This window comes from Notothenia coriiceps, unplaced genomic scaffold, assembly GCF_000735185.1.
Source record: "Notothenia coriiceps isolate Sejong01 unplaced genomic scaffold, NC01 NC01_scaffold00018021, whole genome shotgun sequence".
NCBI classification, from domain to species: Eukaryota; Metazoa; Chordata; class Actinopteri; order Perciformes; family Nototheniidae; genus Notothenia; species Notothenia coriiceps.
Genome location: NW_011350722.1, coordinates 70,335 through 86,653, shown reverse-complemented (window position 1 = coordinate 86,653; position 16,319 = coordinate 70,335). Strand labels below are relative to the sequence as shown.

The 16,319-nt window shown below is 36.7% G+C and overlaps 3 protein-coding genes across 4 annotated transcripts; 1 reads left to right on the top strand and 2 right to left on the bottom strand.

Annotated features, from left to right (window-relative positions):
* Positions 1-376: 376 nt before the first annotated feature.
* Positions 377-3,393, bottom strand: LOC104950781 (abhydrolase domain containing 4, N-acyl phospholipase B). 2 transcript variants are annotated; one of them, XM_010777341.1, is made up of 5 exons: positions 3,208-3,391; positions 2,665-2,719; positions 1,723-1,808; positions 934-1,038; positions 377-841 (listed from the first exon to the last, which is right to left on the bottom strand). In XM_010777341.1, the coding sequence occupies exons 3-5, from the start codon at positions 1,760-1,762 to the stop codon at positions 549-551; spliced, it is 438 nt and encodes a 145-aa protein (XP_010775643.1). In that variant the 5' UTR covers positions 1,763-1,808; positions 2,665-2,719; positions 3,208-3,391; the 3' UTR covers positions 377-548. The 2 variants fall into 2 exon arrangements, with proteins under 2 accessions (XP_010775643.1, XP_010775641.1); XM_010777339.1 differs by lacking the exon at positions 2,665-2,719 and having other exon boundaries at positions 378-841; positions 3,208-3,393.
* A 476-nt stretch (positions 3,394-3,869) lies between these two features.
* On the top strand, positions 3,870-6,316 carry dad1 (defender against cell death 1). Its single transcript, XM_010777342.1, has 3 exons — positions 3,870-4,214; positions 5,323-5,480; positions 6,097-6,316. The coding sequence occupies exons 1-2, from the start codon at positions 4,004-4,006 to the stop codon at positions 5,451-5,453; spliced, it is 342 nt and encodes a 113-aa protein (XP_010775644.1). The 5' UTR covers positions 3,870-4,003; the 3' UTR covers positions 5,454-5,480; positions 6,097-6,316.
* Positions 6,306-14,944, bottom strand: LOC104950785 (B-cell receptor CD22-like). Its single transcript, XM_010777346.1, has 6 exons — positions 14,862-14,944; positions 12,676-12,834; positions 11,015-11,212; positions 10,501-10,734; positions 9,761-9,978; positions 6,306-6,317 (listed from the first exon to the last, which is right to left on the bottom strand). The coding sequence occupies exons 1-6, from the start codon at positions 14,941-14,943 to the stop codon at positions 6,306-6,308; spliced, it is 903 nt and encodes a 300-aa protein (XP_010775648.1). The 5' UTR covers position 14,944.
* Positions 14,945-16,319: the final 1,375 nt, after the last annotated feature.

Sequence of the window (16,319 nt, the reverse complement as noted above, 5' to 3'; positions counted from 1 at the left end):
ACATGTCTCTGAAGTGTTTGGCTGAAATACCAAACAGATCATTGCAGCATCCCATAATCCCCTCTGTTTCAGCCCCGTTTCAAAAGTGCGGATTCTCTTTCTGTTACTTTAGTTGAAAATAAGGAGCCCCTCCCCACGCCCCCTCTGAGAGACATTTGGTTAAAAAGAACACTATGGTGCTCTAGGAGGAGATTCAGGTGGTAAGGGGGGGGTGTTACCTTGGTTGGTGATTGGCTAATGGTTACACAAGCCAAAACATCGTTATGACATCATACAGTGGCCAAAATCTGATCAGCTCATTTTCAGACAGGTTTCTATATAAAAGGACAAAAAGTTAGAGAATCTTTGTTCCTGAAACTTTCAGAATCTCTTTACACAGAGGGGACACATGTTTATGTATAACAGACATGAAAAAGTGGATTTTTTTATAATAGGTGACCTTTAATATTAGATGAGGCTGGTTAATATGTAACATTACTTATTCAATGTTCAGTACTTAGTAAACCACTACCAGCTACAACTATTCTGTTCCCCTCATCATCTTAATATTACCTAGTAGGGTACTGGATGGCATAGGAGGTAGCCAGGTACCCCCCTAGACTGTGTCCCAGCAGGATCATGTTCTCCAGGCCTAAATACTCTCTCCACTGCTCAATAGAGTCCACAAACTGCTTCTCTGCCTGGGTAGCATCCGAGGGGAAGGAAGGCCTGGAGCTCCGGCCGAAGCCCAGGAGGTCAAAGGCGTAAACAGGCCGCGATCGACTCAGAGCGTCAATGTTCCGGATCCAAAGGCCGACCCCTCCACCGAACCCGTGGACCATCACCAGGGGAGTCTTCGGGGCTAGAGGAAAAAGACAGAAAGGAGTTAGTCGACGGTCTTATGATGCATTATTACAGCTGTTGTCTTGTGATAAACAAAAAGTAGGACGGTACCCTGTTCTGCAGTTTTGCGCACCCCCTTGTTGGTGAGGGACAGAGTCCATATTCGATCGCGGTTTGGCAGGGTCACAAACCGAGACCATACGTCATTCTGGATACCTGTTGTGACCACACATAGTGATTAGCTACATATAGAGTGCAGAAATTACGTTTCTTTGAAGGCCATCCAGGAAGTAAGAATAGAAAAGGCTCCTCGGACAAAAAGACAATGGGATTTTTCCATTCGATTTCGGTATATTGTATATCATAAGCCCTGTCGCAACCATACTGTACATTTACTATACTTGCACGTTTGTTCAGAAGGATAATCTCCTCATATTACCTACACTTTATTATTTTTGAAGCAAACTGCAATTGTCACAATTAAAAAGCTTTTGTTAGACTTTAAAATAAATTACATCAAGGTCATATGACTTCACGTCACCACCGCTAAGCTAAATGCAGCTAATACTTGCCGCAATAACTTATCGTAGTCTTATTTAGTAACTTTTAACCGCTTTTTTGACCCATAGAAGCATTAGACATTCACGAGTTGGTTATTTACCGACATATTTTATGTGGTAGAAAAAAAATGTAAGCTTGTAACCACAGATCTTATTTCAAGCATGTAACCACAAACACGTTCAATACATGTTTTTACTTCGAGAAGAGGGAACAAGAAGTGGTAAAATGCTAAGTCAATTCTGGGTTTTAGGACTCATTCCTGCACCACTCTATTTGAGATCAATAAATGACATCAAGCTATAAATCAACAATCTGCCGTGTATGTCAAAACACACTTACATGCAAGAATCTTTGACTCTGCAGTCTTTAGAAGGGACATGGATGTTGGACGCCAGGAAGGCCACCAGCTCCAGACTGAACTTGGCCTAACGAGAGGGAAGCAGAAGACAAAGAATGAAGAGATGGTAGATAGGACAGGAATTATTCAACACGTGTTATCTTTGTTTGCATTGAGCAAACAGGCCGGGGAGTGTCAGACTTCACAGCCATCATTCTGTCAATCATAATCAATGCCAACACCCACAGCAAAGGGGTGATAGGAAATATGAATCATGATTACCACTGACTTCCTAAACCTTGAGCCTTATTTTTTGTATTGACTGCCTATGTTTAATAAAAACCACATGAAAATGTTTCCACCAAATTATTCTAAATTTTCCCCGCCGAGTGTCATGTTATGTTGGATGACACAATATGTTCCTTCCAAACACTGCAATTAACCACCACATGTTTTTAATTCAGAATTGTAAACGTTCAATTGCTATTTTTTTGTACATAATGACGCTGTTGTTGTTTTAAAAAAAAGGTGTTATGGCTTTGTGTCCTCATGTCTGTATTTTCTTGTACAAATGTATGCCATAGGCATCAACACAGCACAACATGGAAAACACAATTAAAATGTCAAAAATGTCTTTAGTAAGGCAAACGGTTTAAGAGTAATTATCAATTAAATTCCAGGCAGTTTACTGTTCCATGCAAACACTAGGCAACACATACAAAATAGGTTATTGACAAGCTTTTTATTTTCAGGAACGAAATGTGAAAGTTGTGTAAATTTAGCCCAGGTTGGTTTTCCCCGACCGACTATTGATGGAGATAGAAAAAGGCATTTTCACATTTCAACCTCCAGCATTAGAGACCAGGTACACCATCAGGGCTTACACCTGTTTTGCAATCAACATGCAATACAAAATTGCTAAGTCATCCTGACAATTGACTCACCGTGGAGGGTCACTCACAGCTGCTCTTCTCTCCAGTGAATACAACTTACAAAGACCTGTTTGACAGGAGTGTCACAGTAAAGTAATCCCATTGTATCAGTAGCAACTCCTCTGGTTCAATAATAACCCTCATATCCCTGCAATACAGGTTAAAGTGAGCAATTAATCTATTTGCATTTAATTTACTAATTGTTTCCCCTTATTTCTGTCATATAAAGCCAACTGATGCAGTTGTGTTTTATTAGTATACTATAGTTAAGTGACAACCTCTCTATACAATTATGTAAGTGCAATGTCACATGGATATAATATAATAACTGACCAAAACAAGCATAAAGAAATGTAGTGTATTACCTATTTGATATTGGTGTAATAAAACAGCACTATGGTATTGTAACACAGATCTTAATGTTTGACTAAATGTGAAAAGTTACATAATAAACTATAGTTTTTTTTTCAAGTTGAACCATGATGTAATCAGAGTAGCAGTGTGCTGGAGAAGGCATTGGTAATCTCCGTCTGTTTATGTATTTGAATGACTTACTCTGTTTCACAATCGCTTTGCATCGGAGATGTGGTAGTAGCAGGGTCCATTGAATGTCATATTCCGGTGACTACATTCAAGGAAATGAAATAACACGCTGCTCTGTACCTAGCCCCTGTATGCTAGTTTTTAATGTTTTGTAACTCCGTTCTTTAAATCAGCTGACCATGAACACAGATGGTCTATTATGAGGATGCGTCAATTTCACAAAAAGCATCACTCGTCATTCATCTTTCATAATACAAAGTCTAACGGGGCGTTCATAGTCAACATGAAGTTATATATTCCTACCTCGCGAATTTGACAACGGGAGAGCTTTAGTGTTTATAAGCTAGCAACAGTCAAACGAACGGGGAGTATGTCTATACACAACATCTTCGTATGTGTTTGTGAAGATGAACTATATTTTGTGAAATTCAAACTTGAAAGACTTAATATGCTTCGTATGATTTACGGTGTGGCTATGTGGTTGAGAAATTAGTTACACCAGGCTTTTGGGTCCCGGGAAAAACCTTGGTAATCGATAATGCAGTTGACAAAACCGTATATCGAAATACTGTCTGAGTGACCATCTTTCCTTTTTTCACAGCTCTCTGTAGCACGGTGGGAGGAGCCAATGGTCCCTTCTACAATAACAGAGCTCCTTTGCTCTTCTCTTCGACCTACACGGAATATAATATGTGTAACACCAAGTCTGCTTCCGGTTTACGAGGACACGTCACTCATTCGACTGAGAAAGGGGACCGGTGCAAAACTCGTTTATTGACCCCATTTGTTCACATTAGACGGAAAAATCATGTCGAACTCAGTCCTTTCGGTGGTTTCACGGTTTCTAGAGGAGTACACCACCACGACGCCCAACAAGCTGAAGGTGGTGGATTCATATTTGCTGTACATCTTGTTGACAGGAGCTCTGCAGTTCCTCTACTGTCTGCTCGTCGGAACCTTCCCCTTCAACAGCTTTCTGTCGGGCTTCATCTCCTGCGTTGGCGCTTTCATTCTCGGAGGTAAATACTTATTCTGCAAATGTTGTAATGTGCTGGCAGTGATTCTTATTATGCATCCATTTCGAGGGGTTTCAGTCAGTCACTGACTTCCGGTCAATAAGTGAACGTGTGTGTCAACTTAAGCTAACCATGCTAACATCCCATGATTTGAGCTGCAGTTATATAAGAATTAAACAAATAAACGCACTCTCAGTATGAACATGTAAACCAACTTTATCAAATAAGCATTGTACATTATTTTGTGACAGCTTAAACACATGTAGTTTGATCACCTTACTGCAATAAAACCATACATTGATGTAGGTTAAGTTATCATATTGAGTTTGATGGACGTTTTTTTTGGTGCTTTTATGAAATATACTATGTTACACTGATGTTTTATTAAGAATATTTGTATTGACTTATGAACAAGTGAACAAATTATTTGCACAAGACATTTGTAGAATACACAGCAGATAATGTAAATGTAATACATCCTGTTTATAGTAGAGGAGTTTTAGGATCATTCTTGTTCTAATCATACTGTCCCTCGACACATACTATCTATAAGCTGGAATACCTTGTCCTTGGAGAAATACAGGAAATTGCTTTAGGTCTCGTTTTAAATCCAGAAAAGAGAGACATGACAAATGTAATAAATAAAAGAGAGGGGTTTAGAAACTATTAAACCTTTTCCGATTGAATACCAGGAAAACACACAAAAACAACTGAAAAAGGCGAAGTCTTTAGTTTGATGGAATTTTCTCAAAGTTTTGTTGAGTTAAACACTAAGAGGTGAATCTTCTCAAGGTTTGGACAGGGATAAATTCATCCTGTCCAATTCTCATATTGGACAAGCGTATACAAGAGAATGTTTAGCATGTGTCCATGATACATTTATTGTAATTGATTATTTAACTAGCCTGAGATTTATTGACTGCATTTTATTTTATTTTCATTTAAAAAAACCTAAGTATGTCTATCTTAGTGCTGACGTCACTACAAGTTTAAAAAGTGATATTCGTGTTATGTTTGAACATTTATAAAAATAGTCTTAGTGCAATAAGTGTTTATGAGTCTAAAGTGCCATAATACTAAATTCTGCGTGTCTTTTTTTCTTTTTTCTCAGTATGTCTTCGTATCCAGATCAACCCACAGAATAAAGCAGACTTCCTGTCCATCTCTCCGGAGAGAGCCTTTGCCGACTTCCTGTTCGCTCAGACCGTCCTTCATCTGGTCGTAATGAACTTCATTGGTTGAAACAGACGTGCATCTGCCTCTCAGAAGGTGAATATTTATATCACACATGCATTTCTCAGTTTAGAGATTTTTTGGGTTACACCTCAGAGGGCATTTTATGATTACTATGCCATTGCCCAAGTCTTGTCTCAAAAACAAAACTGGTTAAAGTCATGATGGCCAAATAGTTTGAAGAAAATGTTTTAATGTGTTTTGTGACACATTTGAATATGAGAACATTTCTCTGCAAGATGTACTTTAGTGATTATAGCAAAGAGTATTTTTTGTCTACAAAAGAGGGGAGATTTAATTAACTTTGAAGTTGTTTATGTAGGTTTTCTTAAAAAGATTCACTCATATATTGGTTTATGCTTGCAAAACAAGTCATATACCCTCTCAGTTGAATTAATTATGCTTGGCAGTTCATCACCCTATTCTTATTCTACTCCAGATAGCACATGTAATAATGTAGACTCCTGTATCATTTCTCCTGGGAGATCCACATGATATCGCATATTGCCTTTTCTTTGCTAGGAAACATCGTTATTGAATTTTTCAGACTTGGGGCATAATTCATTCTGTTGTTTCTCATTTGCTTCTAAATATCTACTCCCTATAATCTCACTTGTTACTAACCCATTAATCTTTTTTTTTTTTCTTATAGATCACAACGAGAAGTTACTAAAACCCCCCCTCAATACATGATGATTTTGTGCCACTGAGTCACATCCCACCATAAAGAATGAATTAGTTTAATCTTGTCACCCATGATGCAGTACAATTGAATAATTATTCATTTGTTGCATTCTTTTTTTTATTATCAGAATTTGTAAAGCATTCCCTTTTGCACTGAGAAGAAGAAATAAAAACCTCTCAAATGGTGACCTGGAGCACAATGAATTATTTATGACTTAAATAATAATACACTTGTGTTTTTAGCAATCTTAGTATCTTAACATTTTGAATGAATGATTTCCTCCAAATAAGGGCCAACAGGCATCGTTTTTATTAGAAAATAGGATTGTACATTCATACGAAATAAGTGAATACTGGTTATATTTCTCATTTGAACATACACAAAAATTTTCCCTTTTAATAAATCTAAAGTAAATTAAAAACACATTTCATGAAACATCCAACGGTATATCCCCTAACCAAACTTGTATATTCATACTGTTGATTTATTAAATCTTGGTATATTAGAAAAAAAACATAAAACGGAAATAATACAGTACATTATATACATTGAATACATAGAATTAGGTGTAAAATAACTCCTGAAAAATAAAGATCAATTAAATATTTTTAAAAAATGTTCAGAATGTTACCAATATTTCCATAACTTGTCAATACCACTAATATAATCAGCAAGGAAAGATCTTCTCTCCTACTCTGTCTTTGTAAATATTATTTCTTAAACTTAAGTATTTTACTAGAAATTGCACCCTCTCTTGTACATGCAAAAACAGACTACAGAATCAGAATACCTTTATTAATCCCACAGAGGGGACACTTGCATCGTTACAGCAGGAAAGAGCCACAGACAGCTTAATGTTACATATAGTTAAAAAAAAGTACTAAGTTATGATATAATAAAAAAAATACTTTTCAAAATACAAATCCTGTAACAGTTCTTAGGATTTAGCAGCCAGGTATATATTACACGGTTATTAATGGCATATGTATATAATGTATATATTGCACATATTGCACATAGTTTGATTGTATTTAACAGCAGCAAGTTACACAATTTACAAAATGCAAAAAACACACCTTGTAACTGTTCTAATGATTTAGCAGCCAGGTATAAATTACACAGTTATTAACGGCATATATATATATTGCACATATAGCACATATTGCACATAGTTGATTGGGGGGTCTACTAGGGACTGTGCTGGTTGTAAAGTCTGACCGCTGCAGGAAGCTGCGGTATCTCTCCGTGAGACAGCGTTGGTGCAGCAGCCTGTCGCTGAAGGAGCTGCACAGTGAGTCCAGTTGAGTCCTGAGCCAATGTGAGTCAGTGTGTGTAGCAAGCCTAGCATGTCAAGAGAGGGAAACAAGAAGACATGAAAAACTGACTGAATAAAGTTTGCATTCCAGGTTTCTGTCAAAGTGACATCTTAAATCTCTTCCTCTGTTGGATTAGTAGCAGATCAGAGAGGAAGTACTGTACAAAAATAAACAGACCACATCACTTCTGAATAGGAGTTAGCAAAAAGTATTGAGAGTGCTGATTCTGGTAACTGAGAGACTTAATTCAGGACATTTGGGACATTAAATAATGTAAAGAGTTAGGGACAAACATGTATGTTAACCAGTCCCTTTCCAAAGCTGAAAGGAAGGTAGGCTACTGTATGAGAGCATCTCAGGGGATTATGGTAAGTTTTTGTTTATGTTCTGCCTACTTGTTTCACCGGACGACCATAAAAGGCTTGGCAGTCAGAGCAAGGGACTTAAGGGACACACTCGACACCGTTCATCGAGCAAATTGATTGCTTGGAATAATTGCTTGTTAATTCAGTGGTGTGAGGAGCTTACTCGGAAACATCAATGGCCCATTTACACGGGAACGCAAATGAAACGAACCAAATTCGATATCAAAAAAGTGTTCCGTTCACACAGATACGGCTCAATAAACGTGTCCCTTCACACGAGACTGCTCGACCCGCTGGAGACGCTGTAGTAGTACATATGCCCGGCCTGTAAGTGGCGCTGTACTTCCGCCACAAAATACACTAAAAGCAGCGAAGAAGGCGAGTACTGTGACGAAAGTACGTAAAATACGTAATGTGCAGGTGAATTCATATAGATCAGATCACCATAGTCCAGCACAGGTCAAAAGGTCACAGTGACTAGCCTTTTCCTGGCCTCAAGCGAGAAACAGGACTTGTTTCTGAAGAAGAAACCTAGCCTAACCCTCAGCTTTCTAAGCAGATTATTGACCTGAGGTTTAAAAGAGAGACAATCATCAAGCCAACCACTTCAAGTACTTTTCCTTTATGTTATTGTTATTTGGCTTTTTATTAGTGCTTTTGTCGTTTTGAAGGAAATTAAAATACTGTATTGATTTGGTTTCTTCTGTTTTGGAAGCCTTGTATATCTTTTTGGTCTTGTTAGAAATACCCCATGGTAAAACTGTGTTCTAGCAGCATTTAAATAAGCTTAGTTTGCTGTCTTAGACTGCTAGATGTATTAAGATGTTTGTTCACAATTTACACATAAAACCTAAATGTTCATCTGTTTATTGTTCTTCTTCCTTTATATTCAAGCATGTTGATTGTCTATTGGCTATATCTTGACATTATGTTAATTTGATCATACTTGCCATGCATTTATTTTAATTGATGCGATTCCCTCAAAGGTTTTGTAATAGACNGGGGTCCTGCCAGCTCTGTGTCCTGTCCTGTTTGGGGTCCCATCGACACCTGGACGGAACATGGGCTGGTGTCAGTGGGACCCACGACGGAGCAAGGGCTGGTGTCGATGGGACCCCAAACAGGACAGGACACAGAGCTGGCAGGACCCCCAGCGGAACCTCCAACGGCACTTGAGTAGGGACTAGAGAAGGGACTAGAGTAGGGATTTTTTTCAGAAAATTCAGTCTGACAGTGAGTTTGAAGAAGAGGAAGAGATTGAGATATGAGATAACTTTACAATATTTTCCAAATGTATATATTTGATTGCCCAATATTATCAAAACATCCAGCATACCGTTTTTAGTGCTTTCACTAAACATTACCTTAATGAAATTGGACTGCTTGCCTAAAGGATACAAAGATAGAGTGGAGGATGACTGCCAGGACAACAGCAGTGGTGATTCCAACAGCTCTTGATTTCCATGCTCCTAGGTAGCGATGATAAGAAATAATCACTGACAGTTATTAAAACCTTTATGAATTTAATTTGAAAAGGATCTTACAATTCAATACATTGTGTTTTCGGACAGTCAAACAATATTGGCTATATGTCTTTATCTACATAAACTTTTCCAAATTCTTTGTGTGTATTTTCTTTTTTTTGAAAGTCTGATTCAAAAGAGACCTGAGGTGAGTGTGAATCATTTTTGAAATGAAAATACCATTCACACTCACCTCAAATAAGTCAAAATCCAGAATGAATTTGTCACAGTTGCAGTTGGACACAGTTGCAACAAAAGTTAAGAATTTAGTTGTCTTTCCAAATGTACTTCAACAGGACCCAGATATGTTAATTGACAATTAATCAATCAATGTTTATTTATATATCACACATTTGACATTTGTCTCAGTGGACTTTACCGTTTGTACAGAATATGAATACGATTCCCTCTGTCCTTGGACCCTCACATCGGACAAGGACAAACTTCCAAAGAAACTCCCACTGTGTTCAGCTCTGAAGTCAGTGATGGTGAAGATCTGTCCTGAAGCTTTTGGAGAGTCTTCATCCTCCTTGTACCAGGTGTAGTTAGCTGCTGGGTTAGCATCACTGCTACAGGTCAGAGTCACTGAACTGCCCTCCTCTATCTCAGAGGGACTCACTGACACAGAGGGGAGCTTTGGACCATCTTGAGGAGAATGTGTAAAAAAGAAATGTAATGCATATCTTCAAACATATGGAGAACTTCCATATTATGGCAATAACAATTTATCGGTTTTAACATAAGCCTTAATATTGACTTGAGTTCAGAGAAAACTATTGTTGGCTGTATCTTTCAGTGGTATATTTTTCATACTATTTTCTTTTCCTTTTTTCATTGGTTAAAACGAGTTTACTTAGCATACATTGTCTAACAAGATAAGTGTTTTAATATTAAATGTTATTCTTATTGGTTAAATTCCAATGTTATTTATTCTAAGCGGTTAAGTGCATATCTTAATATGTCTTTGTATTCATTAATCTCAATGGTTTTAATTTACATGTATGTGTTATTACTTTGTTATAGTACCAATTTATGTCAGGTGTTTTATCTTTACAATATATGAAGAAGTGGTTGCTCAAGTGTGCTGCACATTGTGCTTTCACCTGGAAATAAATATGTTATAATAATGAAGTGTGGCTTCCTTGCTAATCGATGTGTTATACTCACACTGGACATCTAGAAATATGTTTGAAGACGTGTTCACTCCATATTGATTCTCGGACTTGCAGTAGTAGATCCCTCTGTCTTCTGAGCTGATGGAGGTGAAATTATATATTCCTTCTGTTCCCTGAAACAGTGTTTGGTTCCCCTTGTACCAGCTGTAGTTAGCTGCTGGGTTAGCATCACTGCTACAGGTCAGATTCACTGAACTGCCCTCTTCTATCTTATCAGAGGGACTCACTGAGACAGAGGGAAGCTTTGGAGGATCTGTGGGTTTGATTAAAAATAGGAGGATGTATTGCATTAATGCTGTTTTCTTTTTTTATAATTATATCACAAGTGGTGTGGCAGCAGTGAGGCCATGACTTAGTAAAACTGCCTTTAAATTATGTACGGTACTGCTTGAAACATTTACAAGATGAAGCTTTGTTTTTTTTTTCAACAATTAATATCAACTCACATTTCACATTGATAGAGATATATTTAGATGTCCTCCTCCCCAGCTCTGTCTCAGCTGTACAGTAATACTCAGCAGAGTCAGAGGTCTGGATGGAGCTGAAGACAAGCTGTGGTTCTTTACTGGGCATGGCTTGACTCTCCTTGTACCAGGTATAGTTCACTTTTATATATGCATCATGTGTACAGGTCAAATTGACTGAACTGCCCTCCAGTATTTCACCAGAGGGACGCACAGACACAGAGGGAACCTTGGGAGCATCTGGAGAGGGAAACAAAAGGTTTGAAAGATTAGAACAGGTTGTTAAAGTGGGGGTTCAGAATTAAATGATCAATACATTTTGTGAAGCTTGAATTATTAAATGAATAATTTGGTTAAAAGTTTAACATTTTTGTTTATGGCAGTCAACTGAACTCACACAGTGAAGGAGAGCCGTAATCCTCATGTCCTTTCAAAGCACAGGATATGTTCTCCCCGGGATTAAAATGGCCTGTATATGAAGGAGCTTCTCCAGGAACTTTCTGTCCACTCTTAAACCAGACATAATTACTGCAGGTGCTATGACAATTTAGCTCTGCCTCATTAGAAGAAAGATTGACGCGAACCACGTTCATCTGAACAGCTGCATATTAGAGGAAGAACACAGAATCATAGGTTATTAGAAACACATACATATATTTGTGAGAATAAATATATTGGGAGTCAATTCACTAAAATATGATTTACCTAAACTTTTGATTGCATTATCAAAATACTTTAGTAATTGTATATAAAACGTATTCTACATAAAATGCAATAATGCACCATTTAATAAGTGTCAAGCCATGCTAGCAACGTGGCTCTTGGGATGGCTCGTTGGTTGGTCCACCACTTTGTGTGAAATGTCTTCAAAACAGCTAGAAGGGTTGCAATGAAATGTTTGGACTGATATGGTTTGAACATGGTTTTAAGACAAATGTTTTACTTTAAAAAGACTTCCATGAAACACAAACATTGAAAACCCTGAGGATAACGGTAATTCCTTTTGCGAACGTTTAGTCACCTTTGGGTATGGATAACAAAGATAACATGTAGATAATGGTTAATATTATGCTCAATAAGTATCTATCTTTTTTTTGCCAGAGTACCTTTATTGGAGATTTTCAGAGTTAAAAGGGGGAGACAGAGGGTAGGATATTGCCTAAATTGTTCGACCGGCTCTGGATTCAAACCATTATAATAGGCATCTGTCACCGCATACATTTCTGATCATTGAGCTATCCGGCGGCCCATGCCTGCTAATGTCAACAAAACTGTCATTATAACTATAGACTGAGGGAACAACATACCTATGTAAAGCCTCCTAAAGCTGCTGGTGTGTCTGTATTTTGTGTTGAGTGAATGTCATTATGTTCTTCAGTACCTTTGATAATAAAGCTGTGCAAAGTTGCTACAGGCTGAACCATTAACCTAAACATTAGCTAATACAAAGACGCCCACACACACACACACACACATGAACAGAGAGATTCAACAAATTGAATAATCATTTTAATTACCTGTGAGAGTGAGTGGGACTTCGGGACCTGACCACTTCCCACTTCTATGGTTTGTTTTGAACCTGAACTGGTACCCTGTTATGTCGCTCTCTCTTAGGTCTGATATTCTCAAAGTGCAGGTATTGTTTGCACAGAGATTCTGCACACGACCTCCAACCTCTGTAGTCAGCTTCTCATAGCTTGTACCTGTCTTAATTAGCCAGAATGTTTCCTGAACTGTGATAATTACGTTAAGATATATGGATGGGTATTTGAAAGTGCAGCTTATTTCCATTGTGGATCCTTTTGCAGCACAGATTTGAGTAGAAGTGCAAGTCACCGCCCACTCATTTGCACCCTGTACCACTGTCACAAAGAGAACGTCAGAAACCACAATCAGATACAGAAAGGCAAAAGTGAATATGTTATGGCAGTGCATCATTATGTAAACCTGTTGAAGAAATCTTAATTTTCCAAAATAACTTAAAATGTTTCTCAGAAAAATAGGCGGCTGCATTTAATGAAAAAACACATTACCCCAGGTTTCTTAACAGTTTTGTGTAGTATAGATTCATACCAGCTATGACCAATACAACTGAAATATCCAATAGTATTGTTAAATTACCATTACTTTTAACATCAATATGCTTACAACCCATTGCTTTAATATGTAATTGTACTTGTAATCACTATAATTTGCTTCTTAGATCACCAAAACACGGGATTAGTAAAATTACCAAAATTGCTTGACTGGGAAGAGAAATAAGAGAGTAATGTCATTATAAGAAACTTGCGGACCCTCATTTTGGATAAAAAATGATGTAATCATATTATTGCAATCTGTACAAGTCCAATGGATTTCTAGGCCCCCAAAAGTTTAGACAAAAAATGTATTTGTGTAGAATAAATTATGAAGGAGTTAGGGTATTTTAAGGAATTCTCAGCCATCTTGGAGGCCATCTTGAAGATTACAAATTTCTAGTGGTCAGATGTTGGTAGACTTTTAGTATGTTATTAAGTACACCTGATACTACAATAATATATTGAGAAACCAGGGGTCAAACCATATTTGCAGCTGACTAATATCTAAACCAGCTTAGAGAGAAGCTCCAATTAAATTGCATCAATGGAGAGATGAAAATGTAATGTATAACTCCAATTAATTAAAAACAACTTATATATGGTGTGTTCGTAGTATCTGTTTGCTTGCACCCTTTCTGGATGTTAAGATGTCTGAGAGGAATATATTATTTTGTCTACTGATGTAAGAGAGGGACTTTTGAGACATTTTAAGAATGCTTTTGTTAAGTTTGGCATGCTTTTGGAAATAAAAATGTTTTTGCTACCTACTTCCTCAAACAAATCCCATTGAAAATGGTTAGGTTGAAAATAAAGTTTCATTGTTGTTACTTTGCATTGAGCAAATGTTGTAGTGGGCAAAAGTGTTTGCCAAGTAAAACAATGAGTAGAAACTGTGGAAATTGAACACATGGCTTGTTAGCTAATCTTAAAAAGGACATTTGAACTTTCTTTACCTTCCTGAACAGATCAAAGACTAATTGCAATTCATTGTTTGTTATTGTGCTGGGAAATTAGAGTAAATGGAAACCTCAGAATAAAAAAAGAATATGCATAGTAAAGATTCAAATCAGCTTTTTATTCTCGCTCATGTACACAGCACTGCACACAGTGTGACGACATATATTTGCATTTAACTGCCTAGTTTCAGGAAAAATGTGCAGCCTTTTTACAGTGCCCGGATAGCAGTGTCATAAAAAATGCAAATAATTGTTGAGCACTGGCAATAACACACTGACAGACTCAACTAGTTTGGAATGGACAAAAAAATTAACTTTTAAAATAAATATTATTATTTATTGTTTGAGCTTTTCAAAACCCTTTTTCCATAAATACTTTTTTTTGCTGTATAAAACGTGAGGACTGGATTGTTTTAGAAGGTAATTTCTCAACAGAAGGCTAATACAATTTCCGGCATAGGAACATTTGACAAGAAAATAAGATAAATGTGCCGAAAATGTCCAGAGTTTCATGTTTGACATGAACTTTTGTTAACATTTGCAAAGCAGAAGAACAGTATTTAACTCGTACATTTCATTTTTATAGAGATTTTATATTAGTAAAGAAAATATTCATAACTAATGTGTTTAGCAGTGTTGACGAGAAATACAAAATATGTATTTGTAAAAAACTAAGGGACTTGAGCTATTTAACAATCACGATGAATCGTTTTAGAGAAACAGCAGAAAGATTTGGTAAAGGGTTTTGATTGCTATACATAATTTCATAGGTCAAATCGCTGGTACAACCAACTTGAATACATGCTCTTAATATTGTGCTAAATTACCAACAATATAACATTAGATCAACAGTACCTGGCACAGAGAGAAGGAAGAAAATAAATCCACTGGCAGCTGCTCTTAAACTCATAGCTGTCCCTTTCATCTCTATGACCATCAATAGGTGAATGCACAGCAAGAGAACCAGTCACATATGTAAATGAGAGGAAGATGATATCTATCTTCCGCCCACTGTACTTCCTCTTGTCAGTAAATACACCAATTAGATACCTTACAGAAAAAACAGTTGGTATTGAAAAACATTTTGTTTTGAAAAGCCAGTATATTAAATCAATTCACTCAAACTATTGTTTTGCCTTAACTTTTTTGCAAAAAATGTATGTATGTTAAACATATCGTAGTTTAACAATTGTCAATAAAAATTGTAGAAATGATGTGCAAATGTGTTTGATGATTTGCAGGGATAAAGCTGAGTAGGCTATAGAACACAAATGAAACATGAGGTTTGGAACTTTGCAGGAAGTAAGTTATAGCAACTAATCCTATTTAAATGTAACTGAATACATGTGTTTAAAGGTTAGAGATGTTGTTATGCTGTTCAGATTACGAAGGTTCCTCTATTTTAAGCAACTGATCTTTCGCTACAAAGAGAATGTGGAAGTCTCTTTGTTCATAAACTTTTTTTAATAGCATGGGCCAGGAAAGAAAAAACCCGAAAATATTACATAAAGTATGGCAATGTATTTTTTGGGAAATTTGAACAAAGAAAGGGAAATAAGTACTGTTTTCAAATTGTATGCTTCTAGATATACATGTATTTTGTCCCCAGAGAAATAAGTTGATGTGGTAATGTTATCAAGAAAGAATGAGCATGTTAACCGAAAAGTGACTATCTTTTCTTCCGGAGAACCACAAACAGCTCCTGTTAGTTGAAACAGCACTCGCTGTACTTTTCAATGATACCCACTCCTTCTATGTTCAGGTAAAACGATGCAGAGAGATGTTGCAAGTGTGAAATAAAAAGTATTGTTTTATTGGTAGAGAATGAAGGTTGTTTCTCCTTGTCTCCGTTTTCACATTAAACTGAATCTTTTTGGTTTGGATTAACAAAACAAGACCTTGAATGGACATCACATTGGACACCTTGGAAAATATTAATTATCTGACATTGTATAGACCTAAACTACAATAAGTTACACAAACCAAAGGGTATATGTATTCTTAGATTTTTTTTTACAGCATATCACATTAAGTCTAGAAAAGAAAAAAAACGATTTCATATTATTTTCTGAAATCTAAATAATCTTCTCAAATTGATGGAAAAACAGTTGAAATGAGCAAAATGTGATAGAAGAAAGGTTGATCTAACAAATACTTAACTGATAGTTAGGTGAGTAAAGATCAGACTGCTCGATGGTAAGAGAAGTTGATAATTATCGGTACCCAGAGCTTTAATATCTGTCTAGTGTTTCCCCTGTAATTAATTGTATGAGTGCCGCTGCTAAAATGTCACGATAACATAAAAATGCTCTG